The 15,518-nt window shown below is 35.6% G+C and overlaps 4 protein-coding genes across 5 annotated transcripts in view; 3 read left to right on the top strand and 1 right to left on the bottom strand.

The window, feature by feature from the left end:
* LOC100186501 (chondroitin sulfate synthase 3-like) overlaps positions 1 to 4,515 on the top strand; it is a 22,204-nt gene extending 17,689 nt beyond the window's left edge. Inside the window, exons 5-8 of the mRNA XM_002122366.3 lie at positions 481 to 715; positions 1,139 to 1,299; positions 1,902 to 2,996; positions 3,597 to 4,515. Coding sequence (XP_002122402.1) covers positions 481 to 715; positions 1,139 to 1,299; positions 1,902 to 2,996; positions 3,597 to 3,809 — 1,704 coding nt within the window. The 3' untranslated portion in view covers positions 3,810 to 4,515. The remainder of the gene's footprint in view (positions 1 to 480; positions 716 to 1,138; positions 1,300 to 1,901; positions 2,997 to 3,596) is intronic.
* Positions 4,516 to 5,950: 1,435 nt separating this feature from the next.
* LOC100185736 lies at positions 5,951 to 8,180 on the top strand. The gene is made up of 4 exons (XM_002127525.4): positions 5,951 to 6,517; positions 6,811 to 6,921; positions 7,104 to 7,148; positions 7,821 to 8,180. Exons 1-4 carry the CDS (start codon positions 6,064 to 6,066, stop codon positions 7,913 to 7,915), a joined length of 705 nt encoding a protein of 234 aa, XP_002127561.1. The 5' UTR covers positions 5,951 to 6,063; the 3' UTR covers positions 7,916 to 8,180.
* A 262-nt stretch (positions 8,181 to 8,442) lies between these two features.
* Positions 8,443 to 13,126, top strand: LOC100176286. Of its 2 annotated transcripts, none has more exons than XM_009862989.3 (6): positions 8,443 to 8,591; positions 9,059 to 9,191; positions 9,650 to 9,821; positions 10,566 to 10,821; positions 11,133 to 11,297; positions 12,167 to 13,126. In XM_009862989.3, exons 1-6 carry the CDS (start codon positions 8,563 to 8,565, stop codon positions 12,369 to 12,371), a joined length of 960 nt encoding a protein of 319 aa, XP_009861291.1. In that variant the 5' UTR covers positions 8,443 to 8,562; the 3' UTR covers positions 12,372 to 13,126. The 2 variants fall into 2 exon arrangements, with proteins under 2 accessions (XP_009861291.1, XP_026694129.1); XM_026838328.1 differs by lacking the exon at positions 8,443 to 8,591 and adding an exon at positions 8,598 to 8,666.
* A 144-nt stretch (positions 13,127 to 13,270) lies between these two features.
* On the bottom strand, positions 13,271 to 15,470 carry LOC100178605. The gene is made up of 4 exons (XM_002127389.3): positions 15,376 to 15,470; positions 14,689 to 14,769; positions 13,969 to 14,121; positions 13,271 to 13,539 (listed from the first exon to the last, which is right to left on the bottom strand). The coding sequence occupies exons 2-4, from the start codon at positions 14,756 to 14,758 to the stop codon at positions 13,406 to 13,408; spliced, it is 357 nt and encodes a 118-aa protein (XP_002127425.1). The 5' UTR covers positions 14,759 to 14,769; positions 15,376 to 15,470; the 3' UTR covers positions 13,271 to 13,405.
* Between the last annotated feature and the right edge of the window lie 48 nt (positions 15,471 to 15,518).

Genomic DNA, 15,518 nt, shown 5'->3' with positions numbered 1-15,518 from the left:
AAGTCATATTCCACGACTATTGCAGACCGCGTTGTTAATTGTTGGCACTCAAGACACCTTTAGCACATTATATTTAAATATCCTGGTCGTGTTTTAAACAATTATTAACGGTCTATGGAAATAGTGAGGACTGTTTTTTTAATTCCTCAAATGTTTTATTCACTATCAAATAAGAGAAAAAAGAATGAAAAGGTGTCCCATATTCCCTACTCTATATAGTAGGATGGGGAAGACTGGGCATCTTTAGAACATAATATCCAAATATCCTAATCGCGATTGAACAATTAACAACGGAAGTCGTGAGGAGACAGTTTTATAATTCTTTGAATATTTTTGTTTACTATAAGTAGGGTGGGGAAATACGTGTCACATTTAGCACATAATATCCTGATCGTGTTTTAAAGAATTAGCGGTCAACAATTCGATTATAATTTTTAAACAATATAACGGTCAACAATTCTATAATAATTTTTACTCCAGGGTGGTCCTGGCATGGTGTTCTCTCGTGCCCTCATGCGACAGCTTGGCCCGCATCTTGGGGAATGCTTACAACACATGTACACGTCACATGAAGACATCGAAGTCGGGCGCTGCGTACAGAAATACACGGGCATCAAGTGTACAACTTCGTGGGAGACGAAAAAGATCTTCTTCCAGAACTATAACAGCGGAACTTACACGAATAACATAAAAGACATTACCGCTAAACAACTCGGTAACTTTTTTCATTATATAGTACTGTGGGATAAGATGGGAGACCTTTATAGCACATTGTATCCAAATATCCGGCTCGTGTTTTAAACATTTAACAACGGTCTATGTGAGTCATGAAGATATAGTTTTATAATTCTTTAAATGTTCTTTGTTTACTACCAAATGGACGAGAAAATAGAATGAACAAGGTGTCCATCTTCCCCAACCCCACCCTAAACTCGATTTTCTCGTCCCATTTGGTAGTAAACAAAAAACATTCAAAGTACATTCAAAGTACCCTATCCTCACGACTCCCATAGAGTGATTTTAATTGTTTAAAACACGATCACGATATGTGAACATTATGTGAAGGGTGTCTCGTCCCCACCCTACTATATGTTTAAAACAGCGCAGCTAAATTCTAACTTTCCTAATGTATTTACAGACGAAGGCAAAATATTCCATGCGAATAAGGATCCAGCGTACCAATATCGCTTCCACACGATGGTGCTAAAGAGAAAGATTGCCACCATTTTGAAACGTATTGCCCAAGCCGAAAAGGACATTCAAATAGTTTCGCTACAAAATGGATTTTCGGACGATGCTGTAAGTGCTGTTAAAGAAACATAACATTTTAAGGAATAAATAAATAATATAATAGGGTAGAAGCAGATGGGACACCTGTTCATTCCATTTTCTCGTCCAATTTGGTAGTAAACAAAGAACATTCAAAGAATTATAAATCGTATCCACACAAACCCTTTGAACCGTCGTTAGTTGTTTAAAACACGATCAGAGTATTTGAATATTATGTGCTAAAGATGTCCCATCTCCTCCGCCCTACTATGCTATAAAGCAATTGGTGTACCTTAGCCGGGCAACGACAGTCGTTATAACGTTGATGTTCTGTTTCATACACCTCGTGTATGCTTCCGAGTTACCACGTATGTAACTTTGTAGGTAACTATCTGTTTGGACTTTTTTCGTTTGTATATATGCCTGACAAGTTAAACAACCCATAAAGGACCACTGAAACTTTTTGTTTTTGCATTATATACTTATTGGTACATCTATTTTTTATAACACATACTGCCAAAATTTCACCAAATATTAGCTACTTTTAAACCGGCAACAAATATGTTTTTAAAATTGCTATAACTCAAGTTCCCGGCCACGTGAGGATAAATAAGCCAACCCTATTTTTACAGGGCATGAATGCGCATGCGCAGTACCGATGGAGCACAATTTACAACCGTGACCATTACAAAGCCGATCGTTCTCAACCTATGAAACGAATGGATCCGACTTTAAACCATGTTTTGGTCGAAGATACCAATACCTTTATACGGGTTCTGCAAACGCGAGTTAACAATGAGTTCGCCAAACTGAAGGAAGTAGATTTTATTAATACTTACTTTGTAGTTAACCCTTTGCATTCAATGGACGCTATATCACTACTGGAATGCAAGTTTAGTACAGGGCCTGGGAAACCACGTACAACGCAGCATGTTTCGGTCCACCAGCGGCACCGTTTCACCAGCGCTACGTTTCTAAGTGAACCCATTGAACTATGCCCGACCGGTTGTGTTAGAAAAGACAACGAGCCGACAGTTCTAATCAAAAGAGCAAACGAAACTCCTGTAAATTTCCTGACAGCTTTGAGTGGCAGACCTGAAAATTTCATCCGATTTTTGAACAATTTTGAAAACTCGTTTTTGACCCGTGGGGAAAAGGTGAACCTTATTGTTACTTACTTTCCGCCTGAATACGAGGTTGATATTACTACTAATTCGTCTCAAGAGATTGTGGAGGTGGACGGTATCTCGCCCAATTTTGGGAAAAATACCCCACTCGGCCCGGACGCTAAATTTGTGACTGAAAACATGAACAGATTGCAAAACGCATATCCAGATTCAAAGATTGCCGTGATCAACCTCGAGCCCGGAACAGAATTTTCGCGGGGACTCGGGCTCCAAGTCGCCGCGAAAAGCGTGGAGTCCCGCGATGAAATTATATTTTTTAGCGACGTGGATTTGGTGTTCGCTCCCGAGATACTGGACCACATACGCAGAAACACAATACGACATAAACAGGTCTACTACCCAGTATTTTTCAGCCAGTATGACCCGGACGTGGTATATGTTGATATGCCGAAACCACAAAACTATTTCATCTTCAGCGAATTAGCTGGATTTTGGAGACACTTCAGCTACGGAATGGTTTCTTTGTACGCGAGTGATTTCGACAAAACAAACGGTTTTGATCTCTCAATACACGGTTGGGGATTAGAAGACGTACACCTGGTTAGTATTTTTAAATCCCTTTGTAAAATAGCCCACATATTTTAATGAACATTTACACCGTTACTATAATATAGTAGGGTGGGGGAGATGGGACACATAGCGCATAATATCCAAATATTCCAATCGTGTTTTAAACAATTAACAACGGTTAATGGGTGTCATGAGGATATACCTTTATAATTCTTTGAGTTTACTACTAAATGGAAAGAGAAAGCAGAGGTAAAAGGTATCTCATCTTCCCCCACCCTACTGTATTATAAAAACAGACTCCTTTTAACTCAATAAATAAATGCACATACAACGGGGAACGTGGAAAGTGACTACCAGACAGAACCCGGCGTATTGGTTTTCACTTTTAAAACAACTAAAGCGTAGTTCATTTACATATACGCACTAAAAAGCTATACACCTGTGGGCCTATACTACATTACTAAAATATTTGTTAAAATATAAAGCCTTATAATGCATCGAATGTTTGTAATTTACTATAGGTTGAAATTATTTTATGTGGAATTCCTTTTTAACACTTGGTGTGTCCAGTATTTTCATTTCACCATTTTTGTTTGGAATTGCAAATAATTTTTTTCTTTTGTGTTCTAGGTAAATGCAATTTTAGCCGCTGGTCTAGATGTTTTTAAAAGCACAGAGCCTGGACAAGTTCACATTTTTCACGACAAAACATGCGACAGCTCCCTCAGCGAAAACCAACGAACGAGTTGCCAGAATTCTAGGGCCGCACATTACGCCCCTTCGACATTGTTATACTACTTGTGGAAAACTCCAGAAAGTATCGAGACAATAGAAGAAGTTTAATTAAATATAGAACAGTCGGGTAAGACATAACATGTTTCATTCTCTTTTCCTGTTCCTAAGTAGTAAACAAAGAATATTTACAAAACGACTCGTTATTTACGCAATTTCGCGCAGTCATGGCTTTCAAACAGCGTTGGAACTGAATATTATATCGCATGAACATTAGGTCACATACCGATATGCGTGTTCTGGCGTAAATTTCCTCTCTGCCTACTGTTTTCACCCGTAAGCTATTAGTTATTGTTAAATCTATAATACAGCGGATAAGATGGGATACCGTTAGCACCGAAAGCCCATATTTCCTAACTTTTTAAGAGTCGTGACAATACGGTTATATAATTCTGTACATATTGTTTGTTTACCACCAAATGGAATGAGAAATTTGAAAAAGCGGAACTAAGTATCTTTAGATAACTATAGGCTGTGTGGGTTGCGACACGGAACAAAACACCTTTGTAGTTACCCCACCGTTGTTCACTTGAATATGGTTGCGACATTTTACCTTTACGCCGCAATACTTGGACATTATTTTACCACATATATATACTCATTGTAACCCGGGGAGTTTTAACTCGGGAGTTATCTTGACATCACTGATGTTACACCACTTTCCAAACAATATAAGAGGAAGTCAGTGCAGAAAAGGAACATATTATGTTTGTTCGGTCGAACTAACGACACAAAGAAATAAAATGCTATAAAATAACGGATCGTACGGAATTAAAGCATATTGATAGGTGTTATAATTCAGACAGGGCTACACTTTTATAGGGGAGGTGTTAATATGTCTGATGTATAGGGCAAATTTCAGGTAGGCCTACATGATATGTGCGCATATTTTGGCTAAAATCGAGTTGTGTTTATGCGAAACAGCTTCAAATTTAGTAAAGCAAAACTATGCGTGTAGGAATAAAGTATGCGATGGTTTATCACAGGTCACGCCGTGGGTCGCCGACTCGTTGTCACACTAGGGGTGTAGAGACGTTTATTTAGAGTATTGCAGACGCAGTTTACCCTTGTCAGACATGCGATAAAACGAGCGTGTGGTCTTGTACACTAACACAAGGTCACTAATGCATTTTTGCCTTTAAACAAAAAAAAACATTTCCAATTTCGTTTCGAAGTGACTAAAATAATTTCGAAAACGAAATTTTGTTTCGGAATTTTATGCCTTGAAACAACATTTAGACAAAGAAGTATAAATCAATACCTGTGCATTGTACGTAAAATCTTTTTTTCCTTTATGTATTTGTAAATCCTACTTCTGGTAGGTAGTTCAATATTTTTTATTCTTTATTTTTACTGGCGTGCCCATGCAAAACCGACAGCACAAGATTGGCAATTAGTTAAACAAATATATCACAGTAATAGGTAAACAAATCTAGTACAGCGGAACCTAACAATACTTGTTGCGCCATGAACCAAACACCCTTTTGACGTCACTGTCTTTGTTTCACTTGGCATATACTGTATACTTGAATGGTTTGTTGATGTAATACGATATTTTACTATTTCATTATACCCAACGAAATCATGACGTATTCTACCCCAACCAAGTGTAACGATTACTTTAGTCATATTACGCCCGAGATTTCTTGTATGCAGATTAAGTATCATCGGTTTGTTGTAGCCTAACATATACCCATATTAACATAGCTCCGAGGCAGCAACATACATCGAGCTTTTTAAATCCCATGTATTTCCTTATAAGTACGGTACAACGCGACACACATGTTTTGCAAATAGTAGAATATTTTTAAGTCTAGCCGACCATAGGTCACATTTGAACAAAACAACAAATGCCTTTGCCTTTAAAATTACCATGTAAAGTTCTTTTATATAAACTTGACAAAATGACATATAGTAGGGTGGGGAAGACAGGACACCCTTAGCACATAATATTCAAATATATCCTGATTTTTAAACAATTAACAACAGTTTATGGGAGTCATGAGGATGTGATATTTACTACGAAATGTGACGAGAAAATATAATGAAAAGGTATCTTCTTCCACCACCCTACTATAATACGTTTATGCACTACTCCAGCCTACATGTTGTTGTACAAATAAACAATAAGGTAATGCTTTCGTCTGGTTTAAAATTATTCTGAAATGGTTTCTGCTTTTTGTATAGCTCAAAATATGGTTTAATAATATAAAGTTGTTGGTTTAATGCCTTATTACATTTCTTGTTCATTTGCTTATTCAGACGGAAAGTGTCACTATATTAATACATTATAGTATCAAGCAATATGTCAGACGTTGATCCAGTCCAAACCGATGTTGCTGTGGCCGCGGATTCGCCCTTTATTAATATAAAGGCGAAAATGCCTTTCGTAGATTGCCAATTAAACGTTGACAATCAAGGATATTTCACCGCTAAGATCGGTGGAAACGCAGTGCTGCTCACGACCGCGTTACTTGATAAAATCGCATATTCTGATATAATAGCTATGTTGCCCATTGGAGGTTCTGTTTTGGCACTCTGCTTTGCTCTGTACCATCTTCGGTACAACGCCGGCCCGTTTTCTCAAGATGGCGGTACACAATTTGCTGTGAAAGACAACGCAAACAGATTGATGCAGCTTCGTGAAGAACTAAAAAATGGTTCTTTTCGAGAAAATATCGAAAGCAAAACAAATGCTTTCATCAAAAAACATCCTGGCAAACTTTCAGTCAAGGAGTTAAAGATAGAGTCTTGTGAAGGTCAGTTTATATTCCTCCTAATAGGCATCGATACTTGTGACATATCTAACTATTAGCAGGATATCACTTTGTTTACGATTAAACATGTTCTATATTATTTCGGTACATAGTATGTTAACAAACGTACCACTTGCGCAAAACGAAATGCCATTAAAAAAACGAAAATACCACGAAAGAATAACACCAGAAAAATAACTTGGATAATATATGAATAATGACATAGAGTTTAATATATATTTGAATGCGACACACATGTAATGCATTGCCAATTACACAGTTTTTTTTATGTTCAGAAATTGAAGTGAGTCAAGGTGCTGCCCAGTTTTCAATGCACAACTCAGAACTAACGGGTACTGTCATGCACTCGATCCGCTCTGCTGTTGTCGAGGATGCAAGTGGTGTAGGTATGCGCAGAGTATGAATTGGGGTATAGCTCATGTAATAAACATAGCCTGCAAGACCAAAAACACTTTGGAATAACATAATAATAAAACACACACGTTAGTAACACCTAACAAAGTCAATACGGAATAGTTTTTACAGATTTTATGTTAAAATAAAACGTTTTTTTTTATGTTTTGTGCAGAAGCGTTTATGAGGGAGGCAGCTGGTGGTGACAATCAACGTGGTGGTAAGTTATTTGTATTAAAAATGTAAATAAAAGCACGATTGTTTTCTATATAACTGTACATAGTACATTTGGTGTGTCTGATCAATTTGGTTTGTTACACAGATAATTTTTTTTAGATATTTTGTAACCCGTGAAAACCCGTGTTTGTAATCTATGAGATTTTTATCTTAGTGTAATTTATAACTGTCCAGAGTCGTATAAACACTGAGGAGTCCAACTGCCGCCATCTTGTTTCCAAAATCGAGCAAAAGTGGTGACATTAGCAATGAATTTAAACGAACTTGTTAGGTTTTGTTTGCGATTTCCTTTTGTGGGAAGGCGTAAAATAGCTTATATTTACCTTATCAAACATTCTTTGCAAAAAATATAGAAAATTACCCATATTAAATGTCTAAAATATCACAAACTCACCGCTTCTAAATCTCGTGTTTGACTTTTTTCGATACAGAAAACAAATTTCGCATTTTTTTAGACTTTCCAGCCTTTAAATTTATTTTTAGGTCCATTTTCCCCTTAAATTTCTAAAAAAAACATGCATTTTTCCTTTACCTACTGTGTTATGTTGGAAACAAGATGGCGTTCAATTTGTCTTATACGTAAAAATGGGTTGGACTACTCGGTATTTCTATGGCTCTGTAACTGTCTACACAGCTTTATTTAACTTAATTTCAGTACCGTTTGCGAGTATTATTATGAGCGGCATGACAGTGAAGGATTCTGTAGTGGCTTCAGAAAGTTCAATCATTCAGAAATCGAAAAACAAATAGGAGGGTTCGTATTTGAAAAATTGAACCAGGAAATGGCTTATATTGTTTAAAAACATGCTTAATAATAATAACTCGAGGAACTCAATTCTAGTTTTAAACGATGGCATAATCTAGCATCTGCCTTATGTAAATAATATGTTAAACCCAATTTTAAATCTAAAAAATATTAAACTGGTGTTTTGGACCTCTCTCTTTATTGTGGCCTGTGTTGGTAATTGTGTGTCGCGCTTGTTCTATCGTTGTATACAAATACACCTGCAAAAGTACATTTAGTGGAGTATATGATTCAGTATTCTATGATATGATTCAAGTCACGCTCCGGTCGCTTATTGGTTGGAGGTAAACCTAGGCTTCAACAAGTTGCAAAACATTTCTATACCTGACAGTAGCTATGAAAAAATTGCAGCTCCATTACTACATTCGCCCGTTTTCTTTACTACCGGGTAATAATATAATAGACACTTTATATCACGTACAGACTTTAGCAGATAATGATAACGAACTTAGTTAACGTAGCTCTCTTGTTAAAGTAAGTCGCCCGTGCATGACTTTTAGTCGCCAGGGACGCTTTTTTTGCCGAAGGCGAAATAATTAGCACAAGTGTGTTTGCCACTGTAATCATTGATAAGTAATCATTAGTTGTTAAAATGGTAAAGAAGAAAGGGAAGAAAAAGAAGTAAGTGAAATATACGTTATTTGAATAGTTCGTCTTAATGTATGTAACAGTGTAAAGTTTGTGTATATTTATGAGGTAAATATAAAATAAAGACTCGTCGCTGCTACCATTGTGGGCGTATGTGTCCTTGGGCAAGACACTTAACGGCAGTTTCTCAAACCCAGCGGTCACTAATTGTCCAAATTTCCAGTCACACATAAAAAATAAACAAAATACCCCCAAAACAATCACCCACAAAGTAACATACTTGATAACTCGTAAGCTTGCACGAGATGTATGAAACAGAACACCTGTGTTATTATAACGACTATCGTTTTTCTGCCACGCGAAAATAAAGTAAGTTAAATTCATTCAAAATTAATATTTAAAGAAAGCAGAAAAATGTGTAAAGGACTCAATGTATTCTATATATAGGGCATTTATGTTTTTTTTCAATCTGTCCATATAATATTGGAGTATTGCTTTAGATCTAAGAAGAAAGCAGAAGCACCGGAGCCAAGCAGTGGAGGTGACCTTGAAGTTGAGGGAGATGGGGCTCAACTTGGAATTGGAAAGAAAAAAAAGAAAAAGGTTAAACTTACCAAAGAAGAAAAGGCTGCAGTAAGTAGGAGCATAATACACAAATATTGTAAAAAATGTTGTCATTAACGTCACTATTATACCACAGATGCCAATGATACTAACGTACTCCTGTTTAAGTCACATGCTGTATTGCGCAACAATGTTGGAATCTCTTTAGTTTAGTTAAAGTATTATTTCTTTAATGTAAAATCTTAGATTTTTGAAACATTAATTTTCGTTCCACCTTGCAAAACTTTTTGTAAATTTGCCCTAAATTCAAATTCAAAAAAGTATTGCGCAATCCCCTAATGACAACTTTGGTGCACAACAATATTTTAAACATTTCATGTTTATAACGAAATTTCAATGGTAGCAGTAACAAGCTTTGAACTTGTAACCCCTGGGTTAAAGACAGACACGCTAAATTCTGTGCCACAGCGTAGGACAAATATAAGTTTTGTTTAATCATATTAGTCTGTAAGTAATGTTTTTTTTAGGCAAAATTGGCTAAAATGCTCGAAAACTTTGTCACGGACAGCGCGGCTTATGAAAAATTTCTTCAAAAGCTCGACGTGTGGATGATGGTGAATACAGGAGAAGTAGAATCACTTTTTAAGCGTTTTGATGAAGAGGGAGATGGCATTGTACCTGTGCAAGTATTCAAAGCAGGTACTCTATGAATTTTTAATGCTCGTCGTTGCTACTATTGTGGGCCTTGTGGGCGTATGTGTCCTTGGGCAAGACACTTAACGACAATTGCTCCAACCCAGTGGTCACTAATGGGTTGTCCAAATTATCGCCCACGCATAAAAAATGAAACCATTACAACAAAATAATCACCCACAAAGTTACATACATGGTAACTCGTAAGCTGGCACGAGGTGTATGAACAACCGGTGTTATAACAACTGTTGTATTCTGGCCAAGCTAGTATAAAGCAAGTTACATTAATTCATTCATTTATACAAACTAACTTGTTTAGTCGTTATAACACGAATGTTTTGTTTCATACATCATGAGTAGTTAAGCCCACTTCTGAGTAACCAAATATGTGTGGATTATTGTTTTTTTAAATATAGCCAAGAGTTTAGACAGGCATTAGTGACCACTGGGTTGAAGCAATTTTCATTAAATGGCTTCCCCAACAAAAAATAACCTTCAAAGTCACATATGTAGTGACCCATAAGCAAGCACGAGGTGCACACAACAGAACAGTGAGAACACCTATGTTATAACCAATCTTTTGTATGTAATGTATGTAACTTACTTTATTCGCTTATAACACAGGTGTTCATACACCTCGTGCCACCTTACCAGTTACCATGTATGTTACTTTGTAGGTGATTTTTTTACCCCGCCAGGCTATAATAAACAAGTTACATTCATCCATTTATTAAACCTATACCTCCGCAGGGCTAAAAGATTTGAACTGCCCTGCTACAAGTTTAGAACTCCATGCGTTGGCAGTTAAACTTGACCCAGAACAAACGGGTAACATCGAATACAGTGGGTTTGAGCGTGGTATCCATTTACTGGTAAATGACAAGTCCGATGAAGAAGAAGAAGACGATGAAATGATCCCGGAGGACTTTGTTCCTCCACTTTATGTCACTAAAGCTCCTCCTCTTTTTGAGACTCTTCAGGACCCGCATCACGCTACATATCCAAGGTAAAAAATTTTGGAGAAAAATCTTAAAATTTTCATACAGAGAAATCTTAAATTAAGGTATGTAATATTACTAACTTGATAACTTGACAATAAACATAAATGGCTTGTTTGTCTGCTAGGTGTAGCGACCATGCTTATTTTCTTTCAATTAAATGTAAATAAGTTTTTAACTGTAAGCAGGTTTTAACAACTGTTGTTTTGTCTAGGGCTATCGTTATATAACCTAATTCTGTAAATATTCTTTGTTTACTACCAAAGGGGTGTGAAAAGAGAATAAAAACATGCCCACCTTACCTACTGTGTTTTCTTAGGTTCATCATAGTACACCTGAGGCTAGCAACTTTTGATTTGATTGACAAACATCCTGGCCATTTTGACATGAAGGTACACAGTCATATGACTATTGGAACGTTAATTGAACTTATTGGAGAACGAGGTCGCATTACAAGTGGTGAACTAAACGTGTATACAAACAAGTACGTAATTTTATTATTATATATATGTATATATATGTGTGTTGTTTTATAAAATTATTTTTTTTTGTCTTTTTGATTACGGTAGCGAAGATTTAGAAATATTTTAAACAAAAAGACAGGATATAGCGACAAAACAACAGTTTTTAAACACGCTTACAGTTAAAAATATGTTTATGTTTAATTGGAAGAAAATAAGCGTGGTTGCTACACCTAGCAGACAAACCAGCCATATTAAAATTACATAACTTAAATTGTTACGGAATTCCCAAAAAAAGAGATTACCAAAAAAATATAGGAATTACCAAAAATATAACAGTCGTTAAAACATGCTACGGGTAAAAAATTAATATGGTTCGGCTAAAAGTGTAAAATAAAAGCCTGGCTACTAAACCTATAAAACAGTACAGTTAAAAGTTGTATTCATTTAAAATATTTTTTCATTATAAAACTGTTCAATGTAATAGTAAGTTGGGGTAAGATGAGACATGCTTTCTATGCTCTTTTCTAATTCCATTTGGCAGTAAACAAAGAATATAATAAGATTACTATATCCTCAACTCTTAAAAGCTATGTTTAAAACATGATTAGGAAATTTACAACATTTTGTGCTAAAGATGTTCTATCGTACCCAAAAGAACTGAAATAAAAGCTATTGTATAGCTTTTGAATGTGATGAATGTAACTTGCCTTATCCTCGGGTAGGCGAAAAAATAACAGTCGTGTTTCATACACCTCGTTTCAGCTTACGAGTTACCACGTATGTTAATTTGTGGGTGATTATTTTTTGTAGGATTCTTTTTTATGTGTGGCTGATAATTTAGACAACTGATTATAACTTTTATGATTTCAAAACGGTGGCGTTTTTACAGAGAATGTAACCAGGAAGGGAAACTTGGTAAATACCAATCACTTAGCGAATGCGGTTACATTGGCGGCCCCTTTCGTCGACCGGAAAATGTAAAGTTATTTTACGACTATGTAGTCGAATACAGTGACTGTCCTTTACTCAACTGTGACCATTACTTTGGTCAAGAAAAACGGCCAAAAAATCCAGTTCTTACGGCGTATTTGTAGAATAACTAGGTGCCTGTATTTTGAAAACTAGGGCTTGTAAAAGTATAATTCAAATGTGGTAATAAAGCACTTAAATTTATTAAAGTGCTTTACTGTATTTCTTACTGTATTTCGTGTACTTTTTACAAACTCTTAGACATACTGCGTTTAAATGTATGTAACGCTATAACATCAAATATTCAATTTTTTAATTGTAATTTTAGTCAATTTTGTAGACATTGCCTTTTAGATCAGCTCTGTATTGAGTAAGCTGTATTTTATAGCTTTACACAAACTTAAAAGCTGCAATTTTTGACTCTGCAGCATTTTTCTGTTGGAATACAATATAAATAAATTAAGTTATGTGCCTATAGACATTAGGAATATAGTGTATATATAACTGTGGGGGAAGATGGGACACCTTTAGCACATATTATCCAAATACCCTGATCGTGTTTTATACAATTACCAACGGTCCATGGGAGTTGTAAGGATACGGTTTTATAATTTTTTTTAATGTTCTTTGTTTACTTCCAAATTGGACGAGAAAATAGAATAAACAGGTGCCCCATCTTCCCCCACCCTACTTTATATTTTATTTTCCACATATAAGGTCTTTTTTGAACAGCGTTTTAATTTTTTCCTTTTAGTAAGTGGTGGGAATGCGGCAGCTGTTTTGTAACAATACTGTTTACTGTGTAGTTATTAATAGTTTACCGTTTACACTGTGCTGTTGTTTTAGTGCCTTTTTTAATAAATGAAATTATATAATATGACCTTTGGTTTAAAAGTATCATTAGTTCATGAAAAGAGTGTAAAAAAAACAATTAGTTACCGAGTTTTATGTTTGAAAACTATTGGTATTTTAAAGGTACAATATAAAGAGCATATTTTTCTCTATACAGTATAAAAACAAAGAATTTTTATACCCAATTTTTCAACTGTATTTCTTTATTGTGACATTTCACTTTTATTACAATTCGGTTAAGAAATCTCAGACCAATTACCAAAAATCACCAAATTATTTTTTTCATTTGTAAAATTGATGCAAAGCTTTAGTCTGTGCACGAAGGCAAAAGTGTTTTCGTGCACGTACACGACGATTTTGCCGAGCAGCATGTAGTCGATTCGGTGGAACGACCGCAGCAAATCGAGCAGAAATTGTTGTTACCCATGTCGTATAAAGCACCTGTAAGAAAAAGAGTAAAAATGATGACTATTTTATTAAACTTTGGAAAAAAGGAAAAACAACACAAAATGTATACAGTAGGATTGGGGAAGAGGGGACACCTTTAGCACATAATATCCAAATATTCTGATCATGTTTTAAACAATTAACAACGGTATATGGTAGTCGTGAGAATACGGTTTTATATTTCTTTGAATTTTCTTTGTTTACTACCAAATGGGACGAAAACATGCAACAAAAAGTGTCCCATCTTCCCCCACCCTACGGTATATAATAAAAAAATTAGAGTATTTTTTTCAAGCAACGATTTTTTTTACATTTTCGTAGAGTATAAAATAACGTTCCTTTGCTGATTTTTTCGACTTTATTCATTTTTTAGGGGCAAGGGGTACCTTTCATTAAATTTGGTTATGAAACAGATTTTCTTACTTGCGAATTCGCCTCTTGCTTTCGGGTAATCGTCTCTCATTGCGGTTGTCTGTGTGCAATCCAAAGATCCATGTAAACTGTTGCAAAGTACATTGCCAGAACAGCAGTCAGAAACTCCTTTGTTCTGTACGCACAGACTGCATATGCCGTCCCCTGTTAAACACATTAAGAAGAAATTTCGGATCAGAAATTAATATAAATGAATGTAATTTGCTTTGATCTCGAGTGGCCGGAAAACGACAGTCGTTATGACACGGGTTCTGTTTTATACATCTCGTGTCCGCTTACGAGTTACCACTTATGTAATTTTGTGGGAAGGCGTTTTTTTGTATGGCTGTCCATTTGGCTAGAGCAATTGCCGTTAAGTGTTTTGCCTACATACGCCGACAATGGTAGCAGCGACGAGTCTCGAACCCGTAACCTTTAGAATAGAGATGGGTGCGCGAACCAATGTGACACTGCGCCGAGAAAATATAATATAATAACTTTATTGTCTCTTCAATTACGATAGCGAAGATTTCGAAATAATTTAAACAAAAAGACAGTTTATAGCGAAAATTTAACAGTATTTAACTTACAGTTAAAAACATATTTACATTTGATTGAAAAAATTAAGCGTGGTCGCTACACCTAGCAGACAAACAAGCCATTTATGTTTAATTATTATCAAGTTAAACTTCTAATAAAAACAATAAGTGGGATAAGACAATAAGATAATACCTGTGTCAAGCTCATCCAGGGCTACCACACAAACAACGAACGCCAAACACACAACTAAACTGACCTTCATTTTACTTGTATCTGCAAAGCAAGTATTATGGGGTAAAATGGGATACCTTTAACAAATAATATCTCGTATTTTCCTGTTTTAAACAATTACCAATAAAATGGAAACGTGTTCTAGCTTTCCTAACCTAGTATACAACTAAATCAACATAATACAGTAGGGTGGGGGAAGATGGGACATTTTTGGCACATAATATCCAAATATCACGACCGTGTTTCAAACAATTAACAACGGTCTGTAGGAGTCGTGAGGATAAAGTTTTATAATTTTTTGAAAGTTCTTTGTTTGCCGTGTCCCAAGTGTCCCATCTTCCCCCGCCCTACTATATAAAAATACATATATATATACTGTTTCTGCTGGTAATTTCATTTGGCCTAAAATAGAGTTCTTCGTTTGCCAACTTACTATTACATGTGCCAACGTTTATTTACCGTAACTTTAAATCTTTGAAAAATAATAAATTGCAAAAAAGCCCCATTAGACATAACATTCAAATACATATAGTCATATACCATTCAATTATATATTTAAACAAACAACCATTCAAGCATAGTTTAACTAGAAACGCGAAAATATTTTAAAACAGTTGTTAAAAACGTATACCATTCTGTAACTTTTACCTTGTCGTAATGTGTTATACTTCAGAAAACTGGAGTTTCATTTCGTAACTGTAAAACAGGTGCCCATTTTCCCATATGACGTACAACGGTAGATAAACAGTTGTATATAGCATATACCATATTCGTGTTTGTGTAAGGTCTAT

This window comes from Ciona intestinalis, unplaced genomic scaffold (genome assembly GCF_000224145.3).
Source record: "Ciona intestinalis unplaced genomic scaffold, KH HT000075.2, whole genome shotgun sequence".
NCBI lineage: Eukaryota > Metazoa > Chordata > Ascidiacea > Phlebobranchia > Cionidae > Ciona > Ciona intestinalis.
This window is presented reverse-complemented; position numbering and strand designations above follow the sequence as displayed.

Coding starts and splice junctions, on each gene's coding strand:
- LOC100185736 (XM_002127525.4), top strand. CDS start 6,064: ATGTCAGACGTTGATCCAGTCCAAACCGATGTTGCTGTGGCCGCGGAT. Junction 6,518..6,810: donor AAAGATAGAGTCTTGTGAAG/GTCAGTTTATAT, acceptor TTTTATGTTCAG/AAATTGAAGTGAGTCAAGGT. Junction 6,922..7,103: donor CGAGGATGCAAGTGGTGTAG/GTATGCGCAGAG, acceptor TGTTTTGTGCAG/AAGCGTTTATGAGGGAGGCA.
- LOC100176286 (XM_009862989.3), top strand. CDS start 8,563: ATGGTAAAGAAGAAAGGGAAGAAAAAGAA. Junction 10,822..11,132: donor CATCACGCTACATATCCAAG/GTAAAAAATTTT, acceptor GTGTTTTCTTAG/GTTCATCATAGTACACCTGA. Junction 11,298..12,166: donor CTAAACGTGTATACAAACAA/GTACGTAATTTT, acceptor GCGTTTTTACAG/AGAATGTAACCAGGAAGGGA.
- LOC100178605 (XM_002127389.3), bottom strand. CDS start 14,758: ATGAAGGTCAGTTTAGTTGTGTGTTTGGCGTTCGTTGTTTGTGTGGTA. Junction 14,122..14,688: donor CCTGGATGAGCTTGACACAG/GTATTATCTTAT, acceptor TGTGTTTAACAG/GGGACGGCATATGCAGTCTG. Junction 13,540..13,968: donor AGCAAGAGGCGAATTCGCAA/GTAAGAAAATCT, acceptor TTTTTCTTACAG/GTGCTTTATACGACATGGGT.